This window comes from Chaetodon trifascialis, chromosome 10 (genome assembly GCF_039877785.1).
Source record: "Chaetodon trifascialis isolate fChaTrf1 chromosome 10, fChaTrf1.hap1, whole genome shotgun sequence".
Taxonomy (NCBI): domain Eukaryota; kingdom Metazoa; phylum Chordata; class Actinopteri; order Chaetodontiformes; family Chaetodontidae; genus Chaetodon; species Chaetodon trifascialis.
In genome coordinates, this window is record NC_092065.1 from 27,994,854 (window position 1) to 28,016,624 (window position 21,771).

General features: G+C 44.5%; 1 protein-coding gene across 5 annotated transcripts in view; it reads right to left on the reverse strand.

Annotated features, from left to right (window-relative positions):
* Positions 1–236: 236 nt before the first annotated feature.
* Positions 237–21,771, reverse strand: part of ptprz1a (protein tyrosine phosphatase receptor type Z1a) — a 67,184-nt gene continuing 45,649 nt past the window's right edge. For 3 of the 5 annotated variants that reach the window (XM_070971366.1, XM_070971365.1, XM_070971363.1), the window contains 18 exons: positions 16,392–16,530; positions 11,612–11,700; positions 10,764–10,849; positions 9,240–9,260; positions 8,258–8,354; positions 7,470–7,552; positions 5,989–6,123; positions 5,721–5,855; positions 5,244–5,407; positions 5,028–5,163; positions 4,596–4,742; positions 4,214–4,307; positions 4,026–4,099; positions 3,694–3,825; positions 2,969–3,121; positions 2,630–2,772; positions 2,412–2,547; positions 237–1,182 (listed from right to left, as the gene is read on the reverse strand). In XM_070971366.1, the coding sequence (XP_070827467.1) occupies positions 1,039–1,182; positions 2,412–2,547; positions 2,630–2,772; positions 2,969–3,121; positions 3,694–3,825; positions 4,026–4,099; positions 4,214–4,307; positions 4,596–4,742; positions 5,028–5,163; positions 5,244–5,407; positions 5,721–5,855; positions 5,989–6,123; positions 7,470–7,552; positions 8,258–8,354; positions 9,240–9,260; positions 10,764–10,849; positions 11,612–11,700; positions 16,392–16,530 (2,108 nt within the window). In that variant the 3' untranslated portion in view covers positions 237–1,038. The remainder of the gene's footprint in view (positions 1,183–2,411; positions 2,548–2,629; positions 2,773–2,968; positions 3,122–3,693; positions 3,826–4,025; positions 4,100–4,213; positions 4,308–4,595; positions 4,743–5,027; positions 5,164–5,243; positions 5,408–5,720; positions 5,856–5,988; positions 6,124–7,469; positions 7,553–8,257; positions 8,355–9,239; positions 9,261–10,763; positions 10,850–11,611; positions 11,701–16,391; positions 16,531–21,771) is intronic. The other 2 variants (XM_070971367.1, XM_070971364.1) reach the window with 1 other exon arrangement.

Here is a 21,771-nt window from a genome sequence, read left to right on the forward strand (position 1 = left end):
GCCTCGATTCTGGTTTTATTTAAGTTTCACACAGCGTCAACACTTTTTAGAAGCAAAGTGAAATTTCTACAAATGGACCAGTAACACCAGTTTAGACTCGAGGGTCAGCTGCCTTAAATTAGGCCGACTTTAGGCCACGAAACCGCACGATTTCTAACCTTCGGTAACATTTTGGTTGATGAATATGTGTTTTGTCGTTATAATTCTGCACAGAGTAACAAAACAGGCTCTTTCTTTGGTGTTCTTTCACGTATTTAATCCCCTAGCTAATAATCCAGCAGTGTTTCATGTCCAGCTAAAAAAACAAACATGTCAGTACCCCATGCATCACATTTAGTCTGTTACAAAATCCAGAGTATAAAAGCATTAATGTTCTGCCACTAAGCAATTAGAATTAAACCATAACATTTGAATGCACTAAAAATGGTAAAATATAAAAATCTAAAAGTATAAATAGAAATTTGGTCCATCGAGTTGATTACTATAATATTATTTACATTAGATTATTATTTTTATTATTCCAGGCCCTTATTTTATATTGACTTCAACAGCAAACTGCTGCTACTGCTGCAATGGTATTTACAGAAAGGAGTTCAGTGCAGGAGCTCTATAAAAGACAAGCTAACAAAATATCTCATTTGATGTAAAAAGATGGTTTTTCCCTTTTCCCCGTTTGGCTCAGTGCCAATAAATACAAAGGTCTACGAACAGTTTGTTAGTCGAGCGAAACGTCTCGGGACAGCACAGCATTAAAACAGTTAGTCTACAGCTTGTATCAAAGTTAGAAGAACAGGATGAAAAATACAAAAAGGCACACATTACAAAACCGCAGGGAGTCCAGATCCAGCGAAGAAGAAATGCGTTCGAGGCGCGCCGGCCTCGCGCTACCACGTCCTGAACAACGCGGGTTTTTGTTTTGTGGCCATAGCACGAGTCTGGCCGCAGGAGAAGTTCTGTTGGTGGTCGAGGAGGAAGGACAAAACGCCGCTGCTCGTTCGAAAAAGTTAAACAGGAGTTCTTTGCGTGTTTTTGTGGCAGTTACACCAGAGACTCGAGGCTCTCGGCGGTGCTGGCGGTTCCCACCACGATGGTACCGTTGTTGTCGGAGGACTGCAGGGTTTTCTCGTCTTCTTGCGTCCCGATGAGACTCAGCATGGCTTTGTACAGGAACTGGTACTGCTCCTGTAAATCAACAACAGGTAACCAGCTGTGATAGAAGAAGTTCCAGTTTCCCGGTATCGCTCTGCTAGCGCGCTAATTTACGCATCTGTAAAGTCCGAATAATTTCCTAGAAGTCAGCTGGAAAGTAGTTTGGTGCTAATTTATAGAAAAAACAGTAAGAAAAAAGTTAACTAATTAAAAAATTCCAATTAATTCTAAAATGTTTCAAATGAACTCTGTTTCCATTTTCGCACGGCAGCCATTTTCCTCTGATGTCACGCTGATGTCACGCTCAGGGTTAGAAGCTCAAATGCTGCAACTGACACATTGTTATCATCTCACTGCTTCCTGATTGATCAGCAACTGAAAGACATCATGAAAATCTGGAGGCACATCAGGACATTTTTCAAAGTAAAAAAACAAAATCATTAACCATTTAGCCACTGTAGGCTAACATTAGCATTCGACCACTGGCTAACATTAGCCTTTGATTGCATTACAGAGGAAAGGTATAAATGAATCATGAAATATCAATTCACATGTTTGACACATTTATCTAAGCCTGGAAGTGAAACACAATGGATGTGATCGAGCTTACAACGTAACTTATCTAGCTTACTTAGCTAGCTTAGCCGTCTCTTCAGCCTACACAGAAACATTCTGGTGAAGTCGCTATGTAATGTTGTGTAACATGAAGACGCTGCGAAGACTCAATCACACCCAGTGTGTTTTTACTTCCAGGCTTAAATAAACATTTCAGGATTTATTTACACATTTCCTCTGTAACACTATCAAACGCTAATGTTAGCCAGGAAGTGGTTGAATGCTAACGCTAGCTGCTGTCTAACACTAGCTAACTGGTTATCAAACATGTTGTTTTACTTTGAAAAATGGCCCGATGTGCCTCCAGATTTTCATGATTATTGTCGTTTCAGTTGCTGATCAACCAGGACGCAGAGAAATGATAACAATTTTTTCGATTTTTGTGTTAAAACAAACTCAGCAGTAAAATATATTTTCTAATAGCAGCAGTTGCACCACCCAGCCTGAGGAAAATGGCCGCCGTGTGATTATGTTTTTTTTTTTTACTACAAATAACAAGTTTTTTTTTTGTTATTATTTTTCAGGAAATTAGGGGATTGTTATTGCTTTAACTGATGGACAAAACCATGAAAATAACAGCCAATAAGCTGCGATTCTGCTTTAAACATAAGCTGTGTGACAGTCAGTCAGCATCATCAGCGTCTTACGATGTCGCTGAAGATTCCTGGTCTCATGAGGTTCGTCAGTTTGGCCACTTGGAAGACATCGACCGAACCTTCGGCCTCCAGCTGGCGAATCAGAGACGACAGAGCGCAGAACGTCCCCGCGGTGACTCCGCCCACACTGGAGGACGAAACACGTGATTTTCAAAAAGCTCCTAACCGTCATTAATCTAACGGTAAACGCTGAGCAGCGAAGGTCTTACTCATCGTGGACCACGGTTGGTCCGTCCTTGCTGTCGTCCTCCTCTTTCACCAGGTTGAGCAGCTCAAAGGTGTTGCTGATGGGACTGTCTGGGTTCGGCCAGCGGGGGGCGCCATAGTGTTTCACCTCCAGGACGTAGTCGTCCTGACGGAGAGGAGAGAAAAAATCGTGAGACCCCTGAACTAAAGCGGTGAACCTCGCTCCACCCTCCAGGATGGATCACACCCAATCACCTGTCACCAGTGTGCCTGTTCACCTGTGGAACGTTCCACACAGGTGTTCCTGGAGCATCCCACAGCGTTCCCAGTCTACATACAGATCCCGGTGAGGGTGAACTCACCTGCGTAGCCTCCAGGACGTACTCCCGGACCACCAGCATGTCCTCGTTGGCCAGACAGACGTGGTTCTCGGTCCTCTGAGTGACGGTGAACATCTCATAGCTGATTGGCTGCCCTTTGCGAGGCCAAACAACACACGGCTCCGCCTCCTCCATCTAATAACACAGGAAGTCATCATCAGAAGGTTTAAGTTCTACTTCCCCAGCAGCACCGCGGCGTCTCGTCCTGCTGTCAGAAAGCAGACTGAACGAGATTTTGTGGATTTTAAAGGAACGTTTTGGGAAAGAGACGATGAAAAGAGTCACGTCTCCGTGTTAATACTGCATTCACGCATTTATTCTGCAGTTAACCCCATTAGTAGCCTCGCCTTGACACCATTTAAACAGCCGAAATTAGCTTCTTTTGCTGCGTGAAACCAGGTACAAACAAACACAGACCTTTTAAATTAGCTGAATCATTTTCTGAAGTGGTGTCAGTTTGGAAAAACAGCAACAAAAGCCTTCGTCGCTGGCGGTTACATCTAAATAAATCCACTTTTAAACAGTCAGCTTGGCTCATGTCGAAGGGTCTGCTGCCGGTTTGTTTCTGCTCTGAAGGACCAACGAACGAAGCCGTGGGACAATTGTCCATCTGAACGTCTCTCTGAATATTAACCGCTTTTCCCAAAATGTTGACCTGTTTCTGTGAAAGTGGATGAATTTAATGACGTTTAAAAACAATTCCTCACGTCTCCTGACGGCGTCCCCGGCAGGGACACGATGACCCGGGCGTTGTGGTCCCATATCATCCTCCAGAAGTCCTTTACGGTGCCCGGAAAAGGATTCTGGGTAATGATGAACTCGTTGCTCTGCCTGTAACCCTGCAGGGACAGAAGCATGGCGTCGTGTGTTTTATCCTTCCGCGTGATGATCGGACTGATTTTCAAACTGATGAAGAGGACGATTCGTCTCGCTATCGATAAGGGACAAATATTACAGCGTCCACTCTGTCTACACTCTGTCATATCTGTCTCTGACTCTGGACAAGATTCAAACCTGAATGAGACAGGTTTGTTCTTACTGTGATGTAGGATGCGTTAATGTAGTCCGACGTCTCCCCCGCCGTCGTGGACAAGCGTACCCGCGACCTCTCAACTGCAAAGACAGAAGACAGATTTCAGTCATGCAGCACTGTCTCGTCCCAGTCTCATCTAACGCTCCTCTTCCTAAACGCTGCAGCGCCTCTGCGGACCAACGTGCTGGACTCACCGGGGATCACGGAGCAGCTTCTGTTCTTGCTGCGGTTGTCGTCCTGCAGAGCTGCAGAGAAGTCGTGCTGTTTCACTCCGGAGTGACAAACCAGCTGTGGAGAAGAGCAAACATCTGTCAGCGACCGGAGAGCCAGCGCTGAGGCATCCTGACGAGCCTCAGCAGCATCAGTGCACAGTGACACCTGCCACCATCCTCCACCAAAGTCTGTGTGTAATTAGTTGGAGACACTTTGGGGTGTGGACTGTCTCCTGTTGACGTGGACGGTGGCTTAGAGGACGTGGACATGGCATGGTGGCAGAAACAAAGGAGGAAGCAAAGCAGAAAAAAAACAAATGTCACAGCATAATTAATTAATTGAACTGTTTGATGAGCCGCTCACCTTGAACTGTTTGTCCAGGTGCGTCCGTCCAGCTGGCCCCGGGATCAGCAGCTCGTCCACGTACCTGTGCAGGTGAGCCGCCGCCACCTCGGTCTCTCCGCACAAGATGGCTTCCACCAAGGTGTCGTGGATGAAAACATACTGTTCCTGCAGAAATTTGATGCTTTGTCTTTACTCCATCTTATTTTCTATTCATTTTTTTATCTGTTTGTCACTTGTTCATGTGATTTCTTTGCCTTAAAACACTTTGAGTCTGAAAGGTGCAACACAAATAAAGTTTATTATTAAATATTATTATTAAACAATGAATTGCAAATGATTTATGGTCAAATCCACCCTTTAACCTGCAAACCGGCTCAAACTTAAGTCTGTTTAAAGGTAAAATGTGACGGCTGAGGAGCTCTATGGACAGACAGGGAGTTGACCTCTGACCTCTGTCTGAACCAGGTAGTTCCTCTGCGTGCGGATGTGTTTGAGGAAGCTTAAGATGTTGACGGCCTTTTCCTCTCTGATCTGCTTCAGCATGCTGTCGAGGACGATGTACGTCCCCGTCCGGCCGACGCCGGCGCTGCAGGGCGAGGAGAGGAAAGACGAGATGAATCCAGGATTTAACGACGTCGGGACGAAAAGACAAAAACAAGATCGTACCTGCAGTGCACCACCACCGGGCCCACGTCCTCCGTCCTGATCCTGGAAGACTTGCGGACGAAGGTGAGCAGCGGCAGAGCGAACTCCGGGACGCCCATGTCAGGCCACTGGGTGTAATGGTACTGCGTGACCGTCCGCTCGTTGCTCCGCCCCTTCTGGGAGCCCTGCAGGTGAGGATCGAACAGGAAGTGGTTCAGAGGAAACGCAGCAGTTCTGGACAGACCAGATACGACACATGGACTGAAAAACCGAGATTACAATCTGGGATTTTTGGAATTAATCTGAGTTTTGTTTATTTTTTATTCCTTTATTCAAATTAAAAGCACAGTTTAATTAATTTTGGGCTTCGGTCTACGTTCTGTTCGATGTTACGACTCAAAGAATTTCTACTTTCTCTGCTCAGTTTGGTCCTTAATGTGTAAAAATAATAACATTTCTGACAGCACTTGAATGCAGCTGACTGGCCGTTCGTCTGACCTTTTTGGCGTGGGTGTTCCTGACGGTGAACGTCCTCTGGGTGTAGTAGGCGAGCGCTCTGCTGCTCTTCACCGTCACCAGGAAGCCGCCGTACTCCTCCTGCACCTCCACTGGCCAGTACTGATCGCACTTCCTCTGAGGAGACCAATCAGATGGTTTCAGTTTGTTCCTTCTTTACTGCACAAATATACACAGTCCAGCTGAGTCCAGCTGAGTCAAACTGAGACAAACTGAGTCCAGAGTTAGAGTTTCAGATGTGGTCACTCACTCGTCCTTTCTCCACCAGGTTGGTGATCATGACGATGATGGAGATGTTCTGCTCCCAGACCATCTTCCAGAAGTCCTCGGTGCTCGACCTCAGCGGACCCTGAGCGGCGATGTACGACCGCGGCTTCTTGAAACCCTGAGGAGACGCACAGCGGCTGCATCAGCTCTTAAAAACTGCTAAAAGACCTGAAAAACACTGATTTCCACAGCAGCAGTCTGACATTAAAGTGAGTTTTAGTGTTGCGGCGTCCATGAAGGTTTGATTCAAGGTGCTTTCAGACAGGATTCAACCTGTGGGAACCACGGATGAGCTGAATTTAGTGCTAATCCATGTGGTAAACACTGAAATGCTCAAACCTTTAGCCTGACAGATCCATCAAAGAGGTTTCAAGACATTTACTTAGAGCTAAAAAAGTCACCAAAGTCTTCAGGACTTCAGGATCCAACGTAACAAGCTACCATGACTACCCATCCGATACTGGTCGAGGTGTTTCAGTCTGGACCAGAGTGATGGAGACCAAACCAGAGCTCAGAGGACACAAACACAACTCTAATGGGACGATCGTGCTGTCGCTAACATGCTAACGGAGTCTTTATGTGGCGGTAACATGTCAGGGCTCATTTTGGCTGCCTGCTTTCAAACTTCAGTCAAATCCGCGATGTGACTTTGATTCACAATGAGCAGAAATGCCTGAGAGACTCTGCTGCCACATCAGAGAACAAACTGCAAATCAAAGAAAAGCTGGCAGCTCAAACATCCCATTATTTCAGTGAGCTGCAGGCAGCTTGTGCAGCAGTGCGCCGACAAAGACAGAAGAAGAAGAGCGCTTAGTAATGAACATGGATGTAAACAAGGCTCGATTAAAGCGCTCTGCAAATGCTCCACGAGGAGGGAAACACGTGCGCTCAACAAATTTGCTCGAGCTCAAGGATTCGCACGATTCATTTTGGTGAAAAGCGCCGAATGTAAATATAACTTTTGTTTGTTTCAAAGAAAACTCGACAGGGCACCTTTAAGGCCAGCGCAGGAAAGAACGTGTCACACGTTCTCAGCAGAGGGCAGCGTTCAATCGCTCGCTTTCATGCTTTAATAACCTTCACATGACTGACAGCCTGGAGTTGCCTTCACACTGTGAGACGCAGACAAAAGTGTGAGCTGGAGAGATCCTCGACGTGCTTTTACCAACTTTGTCACCTGTACGCCGGCTCTCCAGAGAGGCCGTGACGGGCGCGGGGCTTTTTGTGTCGCCTCTGCCTTTCACAAAACGAGATACTGGAAATTAGATTTTAATGTGCGGTGATAAGAATAAAGGCGAGCCACGCGGGTCCCTGCTAACAACAGCGTGGCTAATGAATGGCTTAGAATTACGCAGGGGGGCGGACTGACTTTGGTTTGGGATGACAGAAGGAAAAAAGTTTTTGCTGTGTTTGCCTGGTTCAGCGCGGTGAAGACAGAGTTTGGAGACGAAACGGGCTCCTTACATCCACGTAGTTTGCGTTGATGTAGTCCCTCGTCCTCCCGTCGGTGTCGGCCTGCGGCGAGAGCCTCACCCGGCTGTGGTCATCTGAGGTTTGGAGACAAAAAGCAGCGACGTGTGATCAGATCAGTGTGGACGTCCATGTCTGTTCTGTTTAAGTCGAGTTCAGGTCATTTCTAGAGTTTTCTGCAGGTCAAAATGATTTGAATGCATCAAGGTTTAAACCTTTACTGCTGTTTCTGGACACTTTCACGTTGAAAAACCCTAAAAACAAGACAGAGCGTCTGCAGCCGTGCTAGCAGCTCTGGGAGGCTTCATCCTCCGGGGACCATGAATGAAAATAACTCATCTTATATTCTTCTTCTACGCACTTAAAAACAAATACACACTTTCATTTTTTATACGCTTCACTGCAGTTTTCAGGAAACTCAAGCAGCAGGAAATGGTGCGTCTGTCGGGACTATTTTCAGCGGCGGATGAATCCACATTTGGTGCTGCATTGAGTGTTTGTAGTAGCAGGACTGTGTGTGTGTGTGTGTGTGTGTGTGTGTGTGTGTGTGTGTGTGTGTGTGTGTGTGTGTGTTCATGCTGCTGAGGGAACATGTCAGCCAGAGCAGCAGTGAGGCTCACTTATGTGTTTTTAGCAGTTACTGGAATAATATAAAGCATATATATAATAGTATTTTTTTGCGCTAAGCTAAGCTAAGCTAACACATCCTACACACTCGGTCTGAAACACACAAAACCTTAAATGTGTCTTTCTGAGCTGTGAAACCCTCCGTGTGGACTCACAGGCCAGGATGTTGCTGTATCTGTTTTTGTTCTTGTTGTCAGGATGGTTGGAGCTGTCGGTCGTCATCCGCATGTCCACCGTGCACGCCTGGACCTCCTGTGGGGACAGTGGACAGTTACTGGTTCATTTGTAGAGTCGGAGTTTACGTATAGAAATAAATAAATATGCCAAATTGAATGAAATGCAGTCTAAAAATGGCAAAATTGTGATTTAAATCAACTGTCAGCTCAGGTTGTGATATAATAAGAACGTTGAGGACAGTTTTGGTACAAACTCGTTTTCTTGGGAACAAAAGAAGAATTTGTCTTTAATACAAAACGTCCTCTTTGCTGAAGTCACGACGACCTTCAGAGATTATTTACAGCACTTTAGAGAATATCCTCGACTGCTGTCCTGTACTCGAGACAACTGTGGACAGTTTCAGGATTTTTATCTGTGGTAGAAAATCGCGGTGAAGACTCTTCAGATGTACTTTTCCAGCTCGGATGACTGCATGTTTATTTTTAATTGTTATATTTCTACATAACTAAATGGTTTTATTACTTCTTCCATGGATGCATTACACTGGGATACAACACAGTGAAACAGCCTCAGTGGTCAAGTATGGTACTGCAACAACAAAACCACTGCAACCGACAGAATTTTCCCCATAGACCGCCGATACAAAAGAGACATCTGTAAAACTTTCTACTATGATTTTTTAAAACAACAGTGATTAATATTTGTACACTTTCCATCAGAGCTTAAAAAGTTGTTTTTGTATGCACCATGCAATCTGAGTGCAAAGTTTAGTGAAGAGAAAACTTTTTGAAGGTGAGCTACTTCGTAAAGAACGGGCGCCGTGTCGGAGTCGAGTGTCTGTTTCTTCGAATGCATCCGTGACTTCAGCGCCGGCGCTTTCTAACATCCACATTAACAAAAACACTTTGCATTACAAGACCAGACAAAAGCAGCTACAAGTGCAGCAGGAGAGCGTCTTACCTCATAACTCTCCTTCAGTATCTAATGATGAGGATGAGGGTGAGGAAGCAGCAGGCAGCAAGGACGTTTCCGTGACAACACAGTCAACCAAAGAGGTGCAAAAATACAAATTACAAGACGACACAGAAAACAACCTGAGACTGATTCATCTCACAGTGCAGCTCATGCTACTGCCAACACAAAGGGAAGATCAACCCCAGGACAAGCGACGTATGCTTACTTCAAACTTACATCAATGGTCGGGGCATGCCGCGCTGCATTCTGGGAATTCTAGGGTCTAACACACCACCTCTGTCCTTCAGAATAATTTTGGTGTTTGGCTACTAATATCAAATATCTACATTTTTGGGACCTCCTTCCATTTGTTTCAACTTCTAGAGATTATCTTTCTTTGCTCTTCTTTTACTTTAAGCTCTATTGTTTCTTTCTAGCTAACACAATCCCTTGATTCAGCGATTAGCTTCCCCTCCATGTCCCCACTCCTCTGTCGTCTCACTGTCTTTGTGTTGATTTTTCCTTTGTGGCACATTCAGAAACAAAGTGGAGCTTTGATTCAGGAAGAGACTGATGCCATGTTGCCTGTTGACTGTTCTGCTGACAGTCGACAGGTAAAAGACACCTGACAAGCTGGTTATTATGTCACCATCTCACAGCGTTGGACAACTGTGAATACACTGTTAGCTCTAATTATTATCACCGATGGATTCCTGATAATTCTGATAACAGACTATGAAACACCATATTTCCTCAAATACAAACCAGTAGTCAAATAAAAGCCTGGTCTCGAATAGAGGCCTGGGGAAAAACAGGGGTGGATGAACTCCCAGTCATATTACGTGCATGCCAACTAAACATAGTGGACACAGTTTTAAAGTATTATTGTCCTTTCAGTCACGCCAGTGTTTGTATATTGTCTCTATAAAACTGCATTTATTTAGTAATGTACAAGCGCCACAAGATGGCAGCAGCTAGATCACAAGTGTCGTATTGGAACCTTGTAAGTCAACGAGGTTTCCACAACATGCTCCAGAAAATGTTTCACAATAAAAGCCTTGTTATGAAACGAAGCATTTCTGCCCACTGACATGATTGAGGGCTTTTATTGTGAAATGGAAATACAGGAAGTGTATGTTTTGACAGTGTAAGGCAGTGAACTTTAACGGGGCAAACAGGACTGGATCAGACTGAGGCAAAGTACACTGATCAAACATGTTATTAGAAATAAATGCCTGCCTCTAATACAAGTCTGTTTCAAACAAAGGCCTGTGACCTTCCTGCAGCGCAGCAAAATAAAGGCCCGGGCCACTATTTGAGGAAATATGGTAATCCTGTGGTGTTGCGGTCAAAGCGCGTCCAGTAACAGTGTCACATCATCACAACTCATCATGCAGCATGCAGACATCAACATGACGACAGTCAGACACATCCCCCACCAACACACACACAAACATTCACGTTTCAAACAGCAGAAAAACTTTGTCTTTGAATTTAACTTCAAATGGAAAAACAAGCCGGTCTTTGCACCTCAAACTCGCGCTGGAAGCCGTGGGCGTCGCGAAGCTCGGCCACATGTTTGACAAACTCCTTCACTGGAAAAGCTGCTTCTTTGTCTGGAAGACAAACAGGAAACGACACTGAAGCACCGGCGGGACAAGACGGACACGTGGAACTGTGGTCTGAAATGTGTGTACTTGTATTGTGTCTGTGCTTGAGTTGTAGTAAATGTTGAGCAGTGTGAACACAGAACCTCAGTGAGGATTTTTGTGAGGACATACTTAAAACACGAAGACGTATTTAAAAAGGACATTTTCAGAAATTAAAGACATTTTAGAAACGGGGAATATATTTTAAAGCGGTGACGTTTTTGGAAAAGGAAGAAATTCTTACAAAACAGACAACAATTTGGAAAGGAAGGACATTTTAGAAGAGTGAGGACACGTTTGGAAGATGAGCATGTAGGAAGTGAAGACATTTTCAGAAATTAAAGACAATTCAGGAATTAAGAATATTTGTTAAAGTGATGAAATTTTTGCAAAAATGTGGATTTTTGGTGATTTTTCACACTAACAGTGGAGAAGCTTCACACCTACTGAGGACATCCAGGACTTTTTTGAGAGGGAGGGGCTGTCTGAGGGTTCAGACTTGGTTTTAGGGTTCAGGTGACGGGTTTGGGTTCCTGTTGGAGGTCTAGAGAAAGTGTCACTCCTGAAGCTTTTTGTACTGACCTGAATCTGCTTTCAGATTACAGAGGGTTGATCGCGTGAAGACTATTAAGTCTGCGTGGGTCCTACACAGACACGTGTGTGTGTGTGTGTGTGTGTGTGTGTGTGTGTGTGTGTGTGTGTGTGTGTGTGTGTGTGTGTGTGTGTTACCAGATGTTAATGCAGCAGTGGACGGTGCAGCGATGACTCTGGGTGAGGAGCTCTCGTCGATGTAGAAATGAGCCGTCTGAAAACATGTCCTGCAGATAAACACACACACACACACACACACACACACACACACACACACACACACACACACCTCATTAAACATCAGAATATATTTTCATTTTAAAATAATTTACTTTTAATCCTGAATGTTTTTCTAATGAAGTTCTGTTTGCAGTAACAACATATAAAGAAATAAATGGGCAGTTAAATAATTTTTTAATTATTTTTAAAGTTAATTGAACAAAATTTATGAAAAACTGTTTTACATGAAACCAGCAGAAATGTCAGAATCCACAGACAGAAATGAAAATAAAGGAAATATATTGTGTAGAAAGAAATGTGGCTGAAATCCTGAAAACAGAAAACATAAATACCAATAAAAACAAGTCTCAGTTGTTGTATATTTCCTCTTAACTGTGCAAAACACAGTTTATATATTTATTGGCCACAGAATTTTTAGACACTGTACATATTGTACACATACATAGAACTAGTATTTCTCAAGAGCAATACAACAAATGACATCAGTAGTAGTAGAATATTGGCAATAGTATTTTTTAGTATTCATTTAGTATTTTTAGAATCTGTACATAATGTACTTACACATAGTTGTTTTACTACTTTGTATCCTGTGTACTTTTTTTATGTGTCTTTTGTGTCACTCTTTGTAATATTTTCTGGCTGTAACGACTTCATTTCCCCTGTGTGGGATTTTTGTGAGAGTTTTTTGGGGTTAAGTTAAAATACGCAGTATATTTCTACTGTATTCGTGTATCTGTACTGACGCCATCCTTCAGCCTGACAGGCAGAACATGCTTTTGTTTTCATGTGACTGCGTTGTCCCAGATTTTGGAGAATACACGAATAATCTTCCCGTAAACACAAGAAAAAAGCTGTTCTGTTAATCCTTGACAAGTTTTTAAAGGGATGAGATCTGAACCTGCGTTGTCTCAGCCAGAAATGGACATCAGGGATTATCACCAGCGGAAAAGAGGAAAAAATAAAAACAGCGAAGGCGCTGAGCTGTGAGATTAAAGGCGAGATCTGCAGGAAACGACGAGTGTTTATTCGTCGACTGAAAGCTGGATTTCCATTCGTCAAAGTGACTTCTTTCATCTTAAACACGTTCATTTTCACCTCTTTTTATTTCTCTATCAAAGGAAACAGAGAAGCAAACCTGTTCCTCTTTATGTGAAACTGTACTGGATGTTAAATCAGTACAATAATCAATAAAATCTGACTTAAATGACAGTTTGTGGAGCTCAGCAGGAAGAATAAAGGCTTCTAACCCGAGTGTACGCTGAGCGCGTTTCTTCCTGAACACTGAATTACATATTCTTCTTCAAGGTGATCAACATCCAGCTTTTCTGTCAACACTGATGCATTTACAGCATTTATTGATCTGCTCTGATCCTGATAAACAACCATGAAAACAAACCGCCACATCAAAGCAGTTTAGATCCGCCGTGACGCAAATTTAAGACGTTATTCGAGTGAAGTTTCCCGTCACGAAAGGACAAAACGTCCTCGCGTGGACGTAAACGTGTTTTGGAGAAGCGTCTCTTTCGGAACATCAGACGGCTGAATGGGCTTTATCGGCGGCTGCGAGGCCGAGACGATGCGTGACGCCGCCGTTAACGATTGGCTGAGCCCGTTTCGCTGCGGCTGAGAGAGTCGACCTTGAAGAAAACCAGAGCGAACGTTTGCCTTGTTGCTAAAAGACTGACTGACCTAAAAAACAGAAGCTTGAGGTTTGAAAACAGCAGAAAACTACGTGAAGTTTTTATTAATCAAACGTACGCGGCAGACACAACGAGATGATGATGGTGAGACATGATGCAACAAAACACATCAGTTCATTAATCATTCATTATTTTCTACCCTGGACAATATGGAAATGGAATTTATTGATCAGGTTCAATCATCTCTGGATCCTTCCGGTGAGTTAGAAACTTGATAAAAACTTAAGCTTCCAGACTGAGTGTGCTTTCAGCTGTTAGCACGAGCTTAGCCGCGAGCTAATGTCACTGTGTTTAAAGTCCCTCATCGCACCAAAACTTCACCTTCTGGCAGACGGTGAAACGTTATTTTACATTTCTAGTCCAAAGATGAAATTCTGCTGCTGCTCATTGGCCAATTTAGTGCATTTTACTCGTTTATCTGCTGAGACTGAAACTACTTAATCAGATTATACCCACGTAGGATGTAAGAAGCTCTGAGAGAAGTTCAGCCTGAAACAAGAAAACAGCTGCTGCTCGTTAACAAACTCGCACGGTCGAGCGTTTCCGACCTGTTTTCGCTGTCTGTGATGAACTCTGCCTGTTCGTCTGTAGGTGCAAAGAATCCAAATTAATCTGAAGTGACATTTCTGGAAATAACATTTTTGTAGTTAAATCCAAACCTTCATGGAGACTAATGAACACTTCTGTCTGAGTATGTCTGCTATGAGAGACGCTGCTGTTTGTGTTTGTGGTCCAGAGACAAAGCTGGACGTCACCACGTGCCTTTAAAAAGGCTGATGTGCTGCACGTCTCTCAGCTCGCTGTGAACTTCCACCAAAGTGCTTGACCTCAAATGCACAGCAGCGCTGTCCAAATGAGCACCGTGCTGTCGGCAGGGAGGGGAAAAGGACACAACACCAGCAGGATTAGCGCAGTTTGGCCTCCCGCCGCTCGCCCTACAAGACGCTGACACGATTCTTTCTGTCCAACATAATCAGGCGGATGTCCTTTTCTGTCCCCCGTCCCTCTCTGGACGCTCTCGGCTGAGCGGGCGCTCGCGGCGCCGCAGCCAAGGTACATCCTTCAGCGAGGATTAATCCCCCTGCTCCTCAGATTATTACCAGCTTAGCACTGCTCAATCTTGGAGATACAACAACAAGCAGAGTGCAAAACAGGAACAATATGTCGAGGCTCCGGGAGCGAAGGCTGAAAAATACGCCAAACTGTTTACACGGCCTCTGACAGCGTGTCCTTGATTGGATTTCTCAAGTTGGTTATTTCACGGTCTGAGAGGGCAGCGGCGTTTGGGCTTATGCCCTACTTAGGTATAAAAGAGCACTTTCAAACTGCTCTCAAAGACAATTTTGTTTTTTCCAAACCCAGTATTTCACACAGTAAAGCTCAATATAAAAAAAAAAGAGGAGAAGAAGAAAAAAGACAGCATCTCTCAAGGTCGACCGAGAGGAATCAAAAACACTGCTGTCAAAAGCGAGCGGCGGCGGCGACAGCTGAAAGGCTTCATTCAGGCCGCCGGCAGCCGCATCAACAGCACAACACAGGAGGCATTGTTAGCCCCACACACACACACGCACGCACGCACGCACGCACACACACACACACACACACACAAATAAAACACTTGGCACAATGGAAGACCGAGCCTGAGCTCGTGTAGGAGACTCAGCTTCTCAGTCAAATATGAGTCCTCTGGATGGATGGAGTCCACTTCATGCCCCCTCCCTGTATTATATGACATGTGATGGGGTTGGAGGGCGGGTGGTGCAGGCTGAGCTTCCACTTGGAGCGGCTGTCTGTTTGTGTGTTTTGAGAAACACCGTAAAGACGACTCACTCCTACAACCGTGAATCCAAAAAAGTCCCAAAAATTCTGGACTCTGAAGGTAAAAAAAACAGAATCGATCGTTTCTGATCAAACTGACAGCAGTTTGCTGAAGTGTCTCTGAGCTCATGTGTTCATCTCCTTCATCCTTCATGTGTTCACAAAGTGGTGAACCTCTCTCCATCCTCTATGAACCACTGAGCCTTTCCAGGACGCCCCTTTCAGACCCAATCATGATCCTCTCACCTGTTACCAGTGAGCCTGTTTACCTTTAACTGATCGTTCCTGCAGCACTTGCTCAAACTTTGATTTCTGGAATTTGACTGACGCTTCACGGGGAGGAAGAGGCAACACGCATCATCATTTTTTCGGTGACATTAAAATTAGTTTTTTTCACAAATGAAGACGAATCTGCAGCAGTTTTGACACTGTGATAGTGAAAGTTGGCTCGGCTCGTTGGGATCGAGGTGGAATTTAGGTTCTCCAGTGACACGAGGGAACATGAGGGCCAGTGCAGAGGAGGGGGTTATGGGTAACAGCCGGCTGCAGAGGAGCCATTGTGCACACCTTCAAGCAAGCTGATTGGTCAGTTTAAAATGGCGAAGACAAATCAGATCAAATCATGTAAAAGTATAAAAGAAAATAACCACGTTAAAGCTGCAGTAGTCAAGTCATTTTTTGTCTTATTTGCTAAAAGTGTCTCTTAGCATATACGGCTAAGTCAGCTTGTTTCCGATGCTAACGCTAACGTTACTAGTTGTCAGGCAGATGTCGCAGGGAGGAGGGGCTTGGAGGCAGGGCATGAGTGCAGCAGAGAGGGAGGGGGAGTGACGTGAAGCTTGTGTTGGTTCAAATTTTCAGGCTGAGTCTGTTGTAGTGTTCTCTATGTAGTATCTCGTAGAGTTTTTGGGCATCTAGTGTTCATGATCACGCCGCGAGGGCCCACATTTAAATAAACACAAACTCCTCACGCATCTCTCTTGGATTTGGACCAAACTGCCAACGAAGCAACGCCGTGCTGCTGCAGCTCCACGACCTTCTCCTCATGAGGCATTTGGTACTGTTGCTACAGAAGATTCAACGTTCGCGTATGTGTTTGTCAAAACTCCTAATTCTAATGGTCAAAGTGATGAAATAAATGCAGCACCAGCAGTACTGACCTCCAGTAGATGAGGATACTGATGAGGACGATCAGGCCGAGGACGGTGAGGGTGGAGATGACGGCCAGAGGAACCACCGCCTTCCTCTCCCGTTCCCTGATCGAACCAACCCTCGACTCGTGGCTGCTGTTACTGGCGTCTGACGAGAAAGAAAAGAAGAGTGAAGAAGAAAGAAGTCAGAGCCATCGGCATCCTGGAGGTCTGCCATCACTGTGTTTCTCAGAGGAAAAGCTGCTCTGGTTACAGAAACGTCATCCATTAACCCGAGTCAGCAGAACCAGACACAGATGGTAAACCAGTGGCTCCCAGCGTCCTCTGGTTTCGCCTTTCAAACATGTCGGGTGAACTAAACAAATTAAACTGGATGATACAAAAGTGCACACTGGTACAATATTTCATCACACAGTTCAGCTGTCATTATGGTCAAGTTTGCATTTGTGCTTCTTCCGCTTGGTGAGATCAACTCACTTTACTAAATATTTCATCCATTACTTCATGTTATTGCTAACAATTTCCACCAACGGTCCATTACTTTTAGCTAACAGTTTCCATCATTTCAACCATTTAGACACTTCTGTCCACATGTTAAATCATTACTACGCACCCTCAGCCTCAACATTTAGAGTTCAGGGGTTACAGATGAGTCAAATCGGGAATATAAGTTCTGATAAATTTAGCTAACCGACTCTGCTTCTCCTTACCTTTCGCCTATTTCAACCACTTTCCCATTACTGACACAGGTCCTGGTTGGGGATCACTGTGGTCTGCAACTACAACTGACTACTTAAAGGGAGGAACCAAACCGGAAACCAGTTTCCTTCTCTTACACCAGTTGTTTTTTTCACTGGGATTGGCTATCTGAGTGTTCAAAAACTGTTCGGGGTCCGCATGAACTAGAACGATCCTTCACCAGTGGGAAGAGGAAGGTAACCTCGTCGGATTGAGAGAGGGAAGTCTACAGAAGAATCCAACTAAATTTTTGCACTGTTAGTTTTTATGCCAACGACAGTCGAACATTTGTGGGACTCCAGATCAAAGACCAGGGAAGTTTCTGACGTGATCACATGCTGACATCAGTCCTAGAAGGGTGCAGTATGTGAGGCTTCTGATGAATACATGTTTCCAAAGGGCAAACATTCACAGCATCAGGCCGCACTGCTAATACTTGACTCAACTCATGGAGGTTTTTCTTCAAAATTTCCATACGTGTCCTCATCCCTCTTGACATGTGACACTGTGTCTTAAAATTTCGTGGAGGTCCCAACATCGTGGAAGCAACGACCTACGATGACTCAGGTTTGATTCAGCCGATAAGCTCATTTCTGCCTCCAGAGCAGCTTGGCCTCCTTGAACTGTTCGCAGAGGTAAAACTCCAACATTCTCCGATTTTTAATAACTACTTCAGAAAGAAACATGAACCATATTAAGAGCCCAGCGCTGAAACACAATGTACCACCATTCACACTCACCCACCTACGGCAAAAACACGAAACTCATCACATTCAAACCACCTGCCAAACCACTTGAAAGAAGCACAGAGACGCTCAGAGACTCACAATCAAAAGTCCATCACAGATCAAACGAGAACACATTCATCAAGCTCGAGTCAATCAACATAATTGTAACTTTGAATAATGGGAAGAGAAAACCTGACGGCTGAACCTGACCTCAGCGAGCGGCTGCCGCTGAATCCCTCTTTATCGCCCGATAACCAGCACAGAAAACACTAGTCTGGATTAACCTTGACCTGCGGTGGAATGTAACGAAGTACATTCACTCAAGTACTGAGCTGAAGTACAAATTTGAGGTACACATTGTACTTCTGCACTTGTACATTTCAAAGGGAAACTTTTTACTTCACTGCTTTTATCTGAGAGCTTTTTTTCAGAGAAAACTTTTGAAGAGCTTTTAAAAGGTTTTGTCAGAAATCAAACCACCGACAGTTTGTACAACTGCAGCTTCGATAATTAGCGACACGAAATTCATTCAAACTATTTTGATGATGTCGAATCATGTGATGTTTGATCTTCTCAGATGTTTGATTGGCTGCTTCTCCTCTCAATGATCTGAATGTGTTTGGGATCATGTGGAGCTTTGGACCAAACAAACATGGCGAAGGTGGAACGTCCTGAGTTACATTCCACCGCTGGTCAAGGTTAAACCAGACACGATGATCTGAAGAGACCAGAGACAAGAGGACAACAGAGACAGGGGACACGATGATCTGAAGAGACCAGAGACAAGAGGACAACAGAGACAGGGGACACAATGATCTGAAGAGACCAGAGACAAGAGGACAACAGAGACAGGGGACACAATGATCTGAAGAGACCAGAGACAAGAGGACAACAGAGACAGGGGACACAATGATCTAAAGAGACCAGAGACGAGAGGACAACAGAGACAGGAGACACAATAGTCTAAAGAGACCAGAGACGAGAGGACAACAGACACAATGAGACACAATGATCTACAGAGACCAGAGACAAGAGGACAACAGAGACAGGGGACACAATGATCTAAGAGACCAGAGACAAGAGGACAACAGAGACAGGGGACACAATAATCTAAGAGACCAGAGACAAGAGGACAACAGAGACAGGGGACACAATGATCTAAAGAGACAAGAGGACAGCAGACACAGGAGACACAATGATCTAAAGAGACAAGAGGACAGCAGACACAGGAGACACAATGATCTAAAGAGACAAGAGGACAGCAGACACAGGAGACACAATGATCTAAAGAGACAAGAGACGAGAGGACAACAGACACAAGGGACACAATGATCTACAGAGACCAGAGACAAAAGGACAACAGACACAGGGGACACTTCACTGCACTCAGTACTTTTAATACTTTAATAATACTGTTAATAGTTATTCTTACTCAAGTCCTATTTGAAATGCAGGACTTTTACTGCTAAGAGTACTTTCACAGTGTGGTATTAGTACTTCTGCTCGGAGGATTTCACATCCTCCTCCATCGCTGACCTTGACTGCAGACTGTTTGTCAGAACTCACCACTTTTGCACAATCTGACTCAGGTGAGCCGTGAATGGCTGGGTCAGCCCTGTTGACTAGTTCATAGAGAGCCTGTTGTGTGCTTCCTGCTCTGTGAACCTTCAGAGGAAAAGCCATTCATTCAATCATCCATCCAGCGGATCTTTGTCCGCCCCTCAAAAGCCCTGGACACACTGGCGATGATAATGGGCGAAGAAAAGAAGAGAAAAAGACCCGGACAGAAGACGAGAAAGGTTACTCCTCTGGTGCAAAGACTGAAGTAAAAAAAGATGACTCAAAGAAGATCTGATGAGAATTAAGGACATGAAACTTCTCCTCAAAGTTTCCACTGAAAGGACTTCAAATTATATGACGAAGCTCTGCTAAATGATGAAGATGGAGCTCTGTCACTCTACGCCTGAATGTCAGGGGCACAGATATGGAGATAACTGAGAAAGGTAGGCAGCTTGTTTTAGCCTAAAATAATACCACCAGTTTTTAAATGGGTTCCCTTTGATTTCAGTTCATTTCTGAGACCCCGAACCACAATGTGGACACCACACGACGCCCTCCATCCTCAGAGCGCTGATTCATTTAAACTGTCAGAGACTTGAAACTTGCTGCTAATAGATAATCGTGACCGCAGCGAAAGATGCTCTCTTTAATGTCCCTCTGTTAAAGTTCAGTCTCAGCCATGTTGCAACGCAGCTGCACACAGAGACCATTTTAAAAAACGCTAGCTTATTGAGCTAACAGGCAAAATCCAAATGGATAAACAACAAGCAAACACAAAGAAAAATAACACAAAAACATCCATCCATCAATCCATTTTCTATGCTGCCTATCCCTTTCGAGGTTGCGGGGGGGCTGGAGCCTATCCCAGCTGTCAACGGGCGAGAGGCGGGGTACACCCTGGACCGGTCGCCAGTTGATCGCAGTGCAACATATAGAGACACACAACCATTCATGCTCACACTCACACCTAAGGACGATTTAAAGTCACCAGTCAACCTAATGAGCATGTTTTTGGTCTGTGGGAGGAAGCCGGAGTACCCGGAGAGAACCCACGCATGCACGGGAACAACATGCAAACTTCACACAGAAAGGCCCGACCCGGGGATCGAACCGGCAACCTTCTTGCTGTGAGGCATGTGCACTACCTGCTGCGCCACCGCGCCGCACACAAAAACATGTAGACGAAAAATAAAAGTATGAATTTCGTGTTTCTCGTGTTCGACTCCGTCCTTGAAAACTCAGAGTTTTTAAACAGGTGTTTCGCTTCTACTACACAAAAACACGAAGGCAGCTGTTTGTTGACTGATGGATCATCTGTCTGCAGCAAGTTTGGAGCCTCTGAAAGTTGATTTTTATGGAAATTAGGAGCCAATAGGAAGGAAGGAAATCAGTGTAGAAGCTAAGGGATATTTGGGGTTAATGGCTCTGATCTGAAAATCAATCGGGCGGCAGTCACTGAACCAGCTGCATGAGCTGTATTCAGGTCATCAAGGACTGTAAAATCTTTAACAAACGAGAGCTTCCTGGCTTCTTCTGTTTACTGAGGACTGAAGTCCTCTGAGATGTTTATGATGCAGTGCAGTCAGAGACAGCACAGGTGGAGATGCTGCTGGACCACTTGAAGCTTTGAAGGGCTTTGCTGCCCTCTAGTGGCCATGATGCATTACATATGAGAGGATCGCCATCAGCTGTTTTGTTACAGTGTGAGGCTGACTTCATTGCTATACTGACTGATTATCTATAGTTAATTTCATTAATTTGAATGTAGGAACATATTAACCATCTGTCATCTGGACATATTAGCTATAGTGCAACATATTTGATGTGCATCCTCTAATTTAAGTACTGGAGCGGCTAAAGGGTTTTTGAAGAAATGAAGTACGTAAGTAAAAATTCCAAATGTTCAGTGATTATTTGCATCGATGGATTAAAGTTCATAAGAGAAAGGAGGCGAGTTTCTCCTTTACTGGTTCTCAGTTTGCAGCACTCCAGTGGCAATGAAAACAGTCAGTCACCACTTCTCGATCGTCTTCAGTGATGTTATTTTGAGCTAGTGGACGATGATTTCACATCATCCAATCAACAGCAAGCATGTCAACAGTTAAAGCTGATCATAGGTCAGAGGTGATCTTTAAAAGCAGCAACTGCGAACAAGCCAACCCAATAATGCAGATTTGTCAGTGAGGTGTAAATACGACTTAAAAATGATCAGGACCTCATGACTCGTGCTTTTTATTACCACTGCAGTCGTCTTTTAGTGTGATGTTATTGCACTGAGCTCTGCGACAGACTGGCAACCTGACCGAGATCCCTCCCAGACTCGCTAAACGTTCGCTGGGTTTGGTTCCAGCCCTTCACAACCC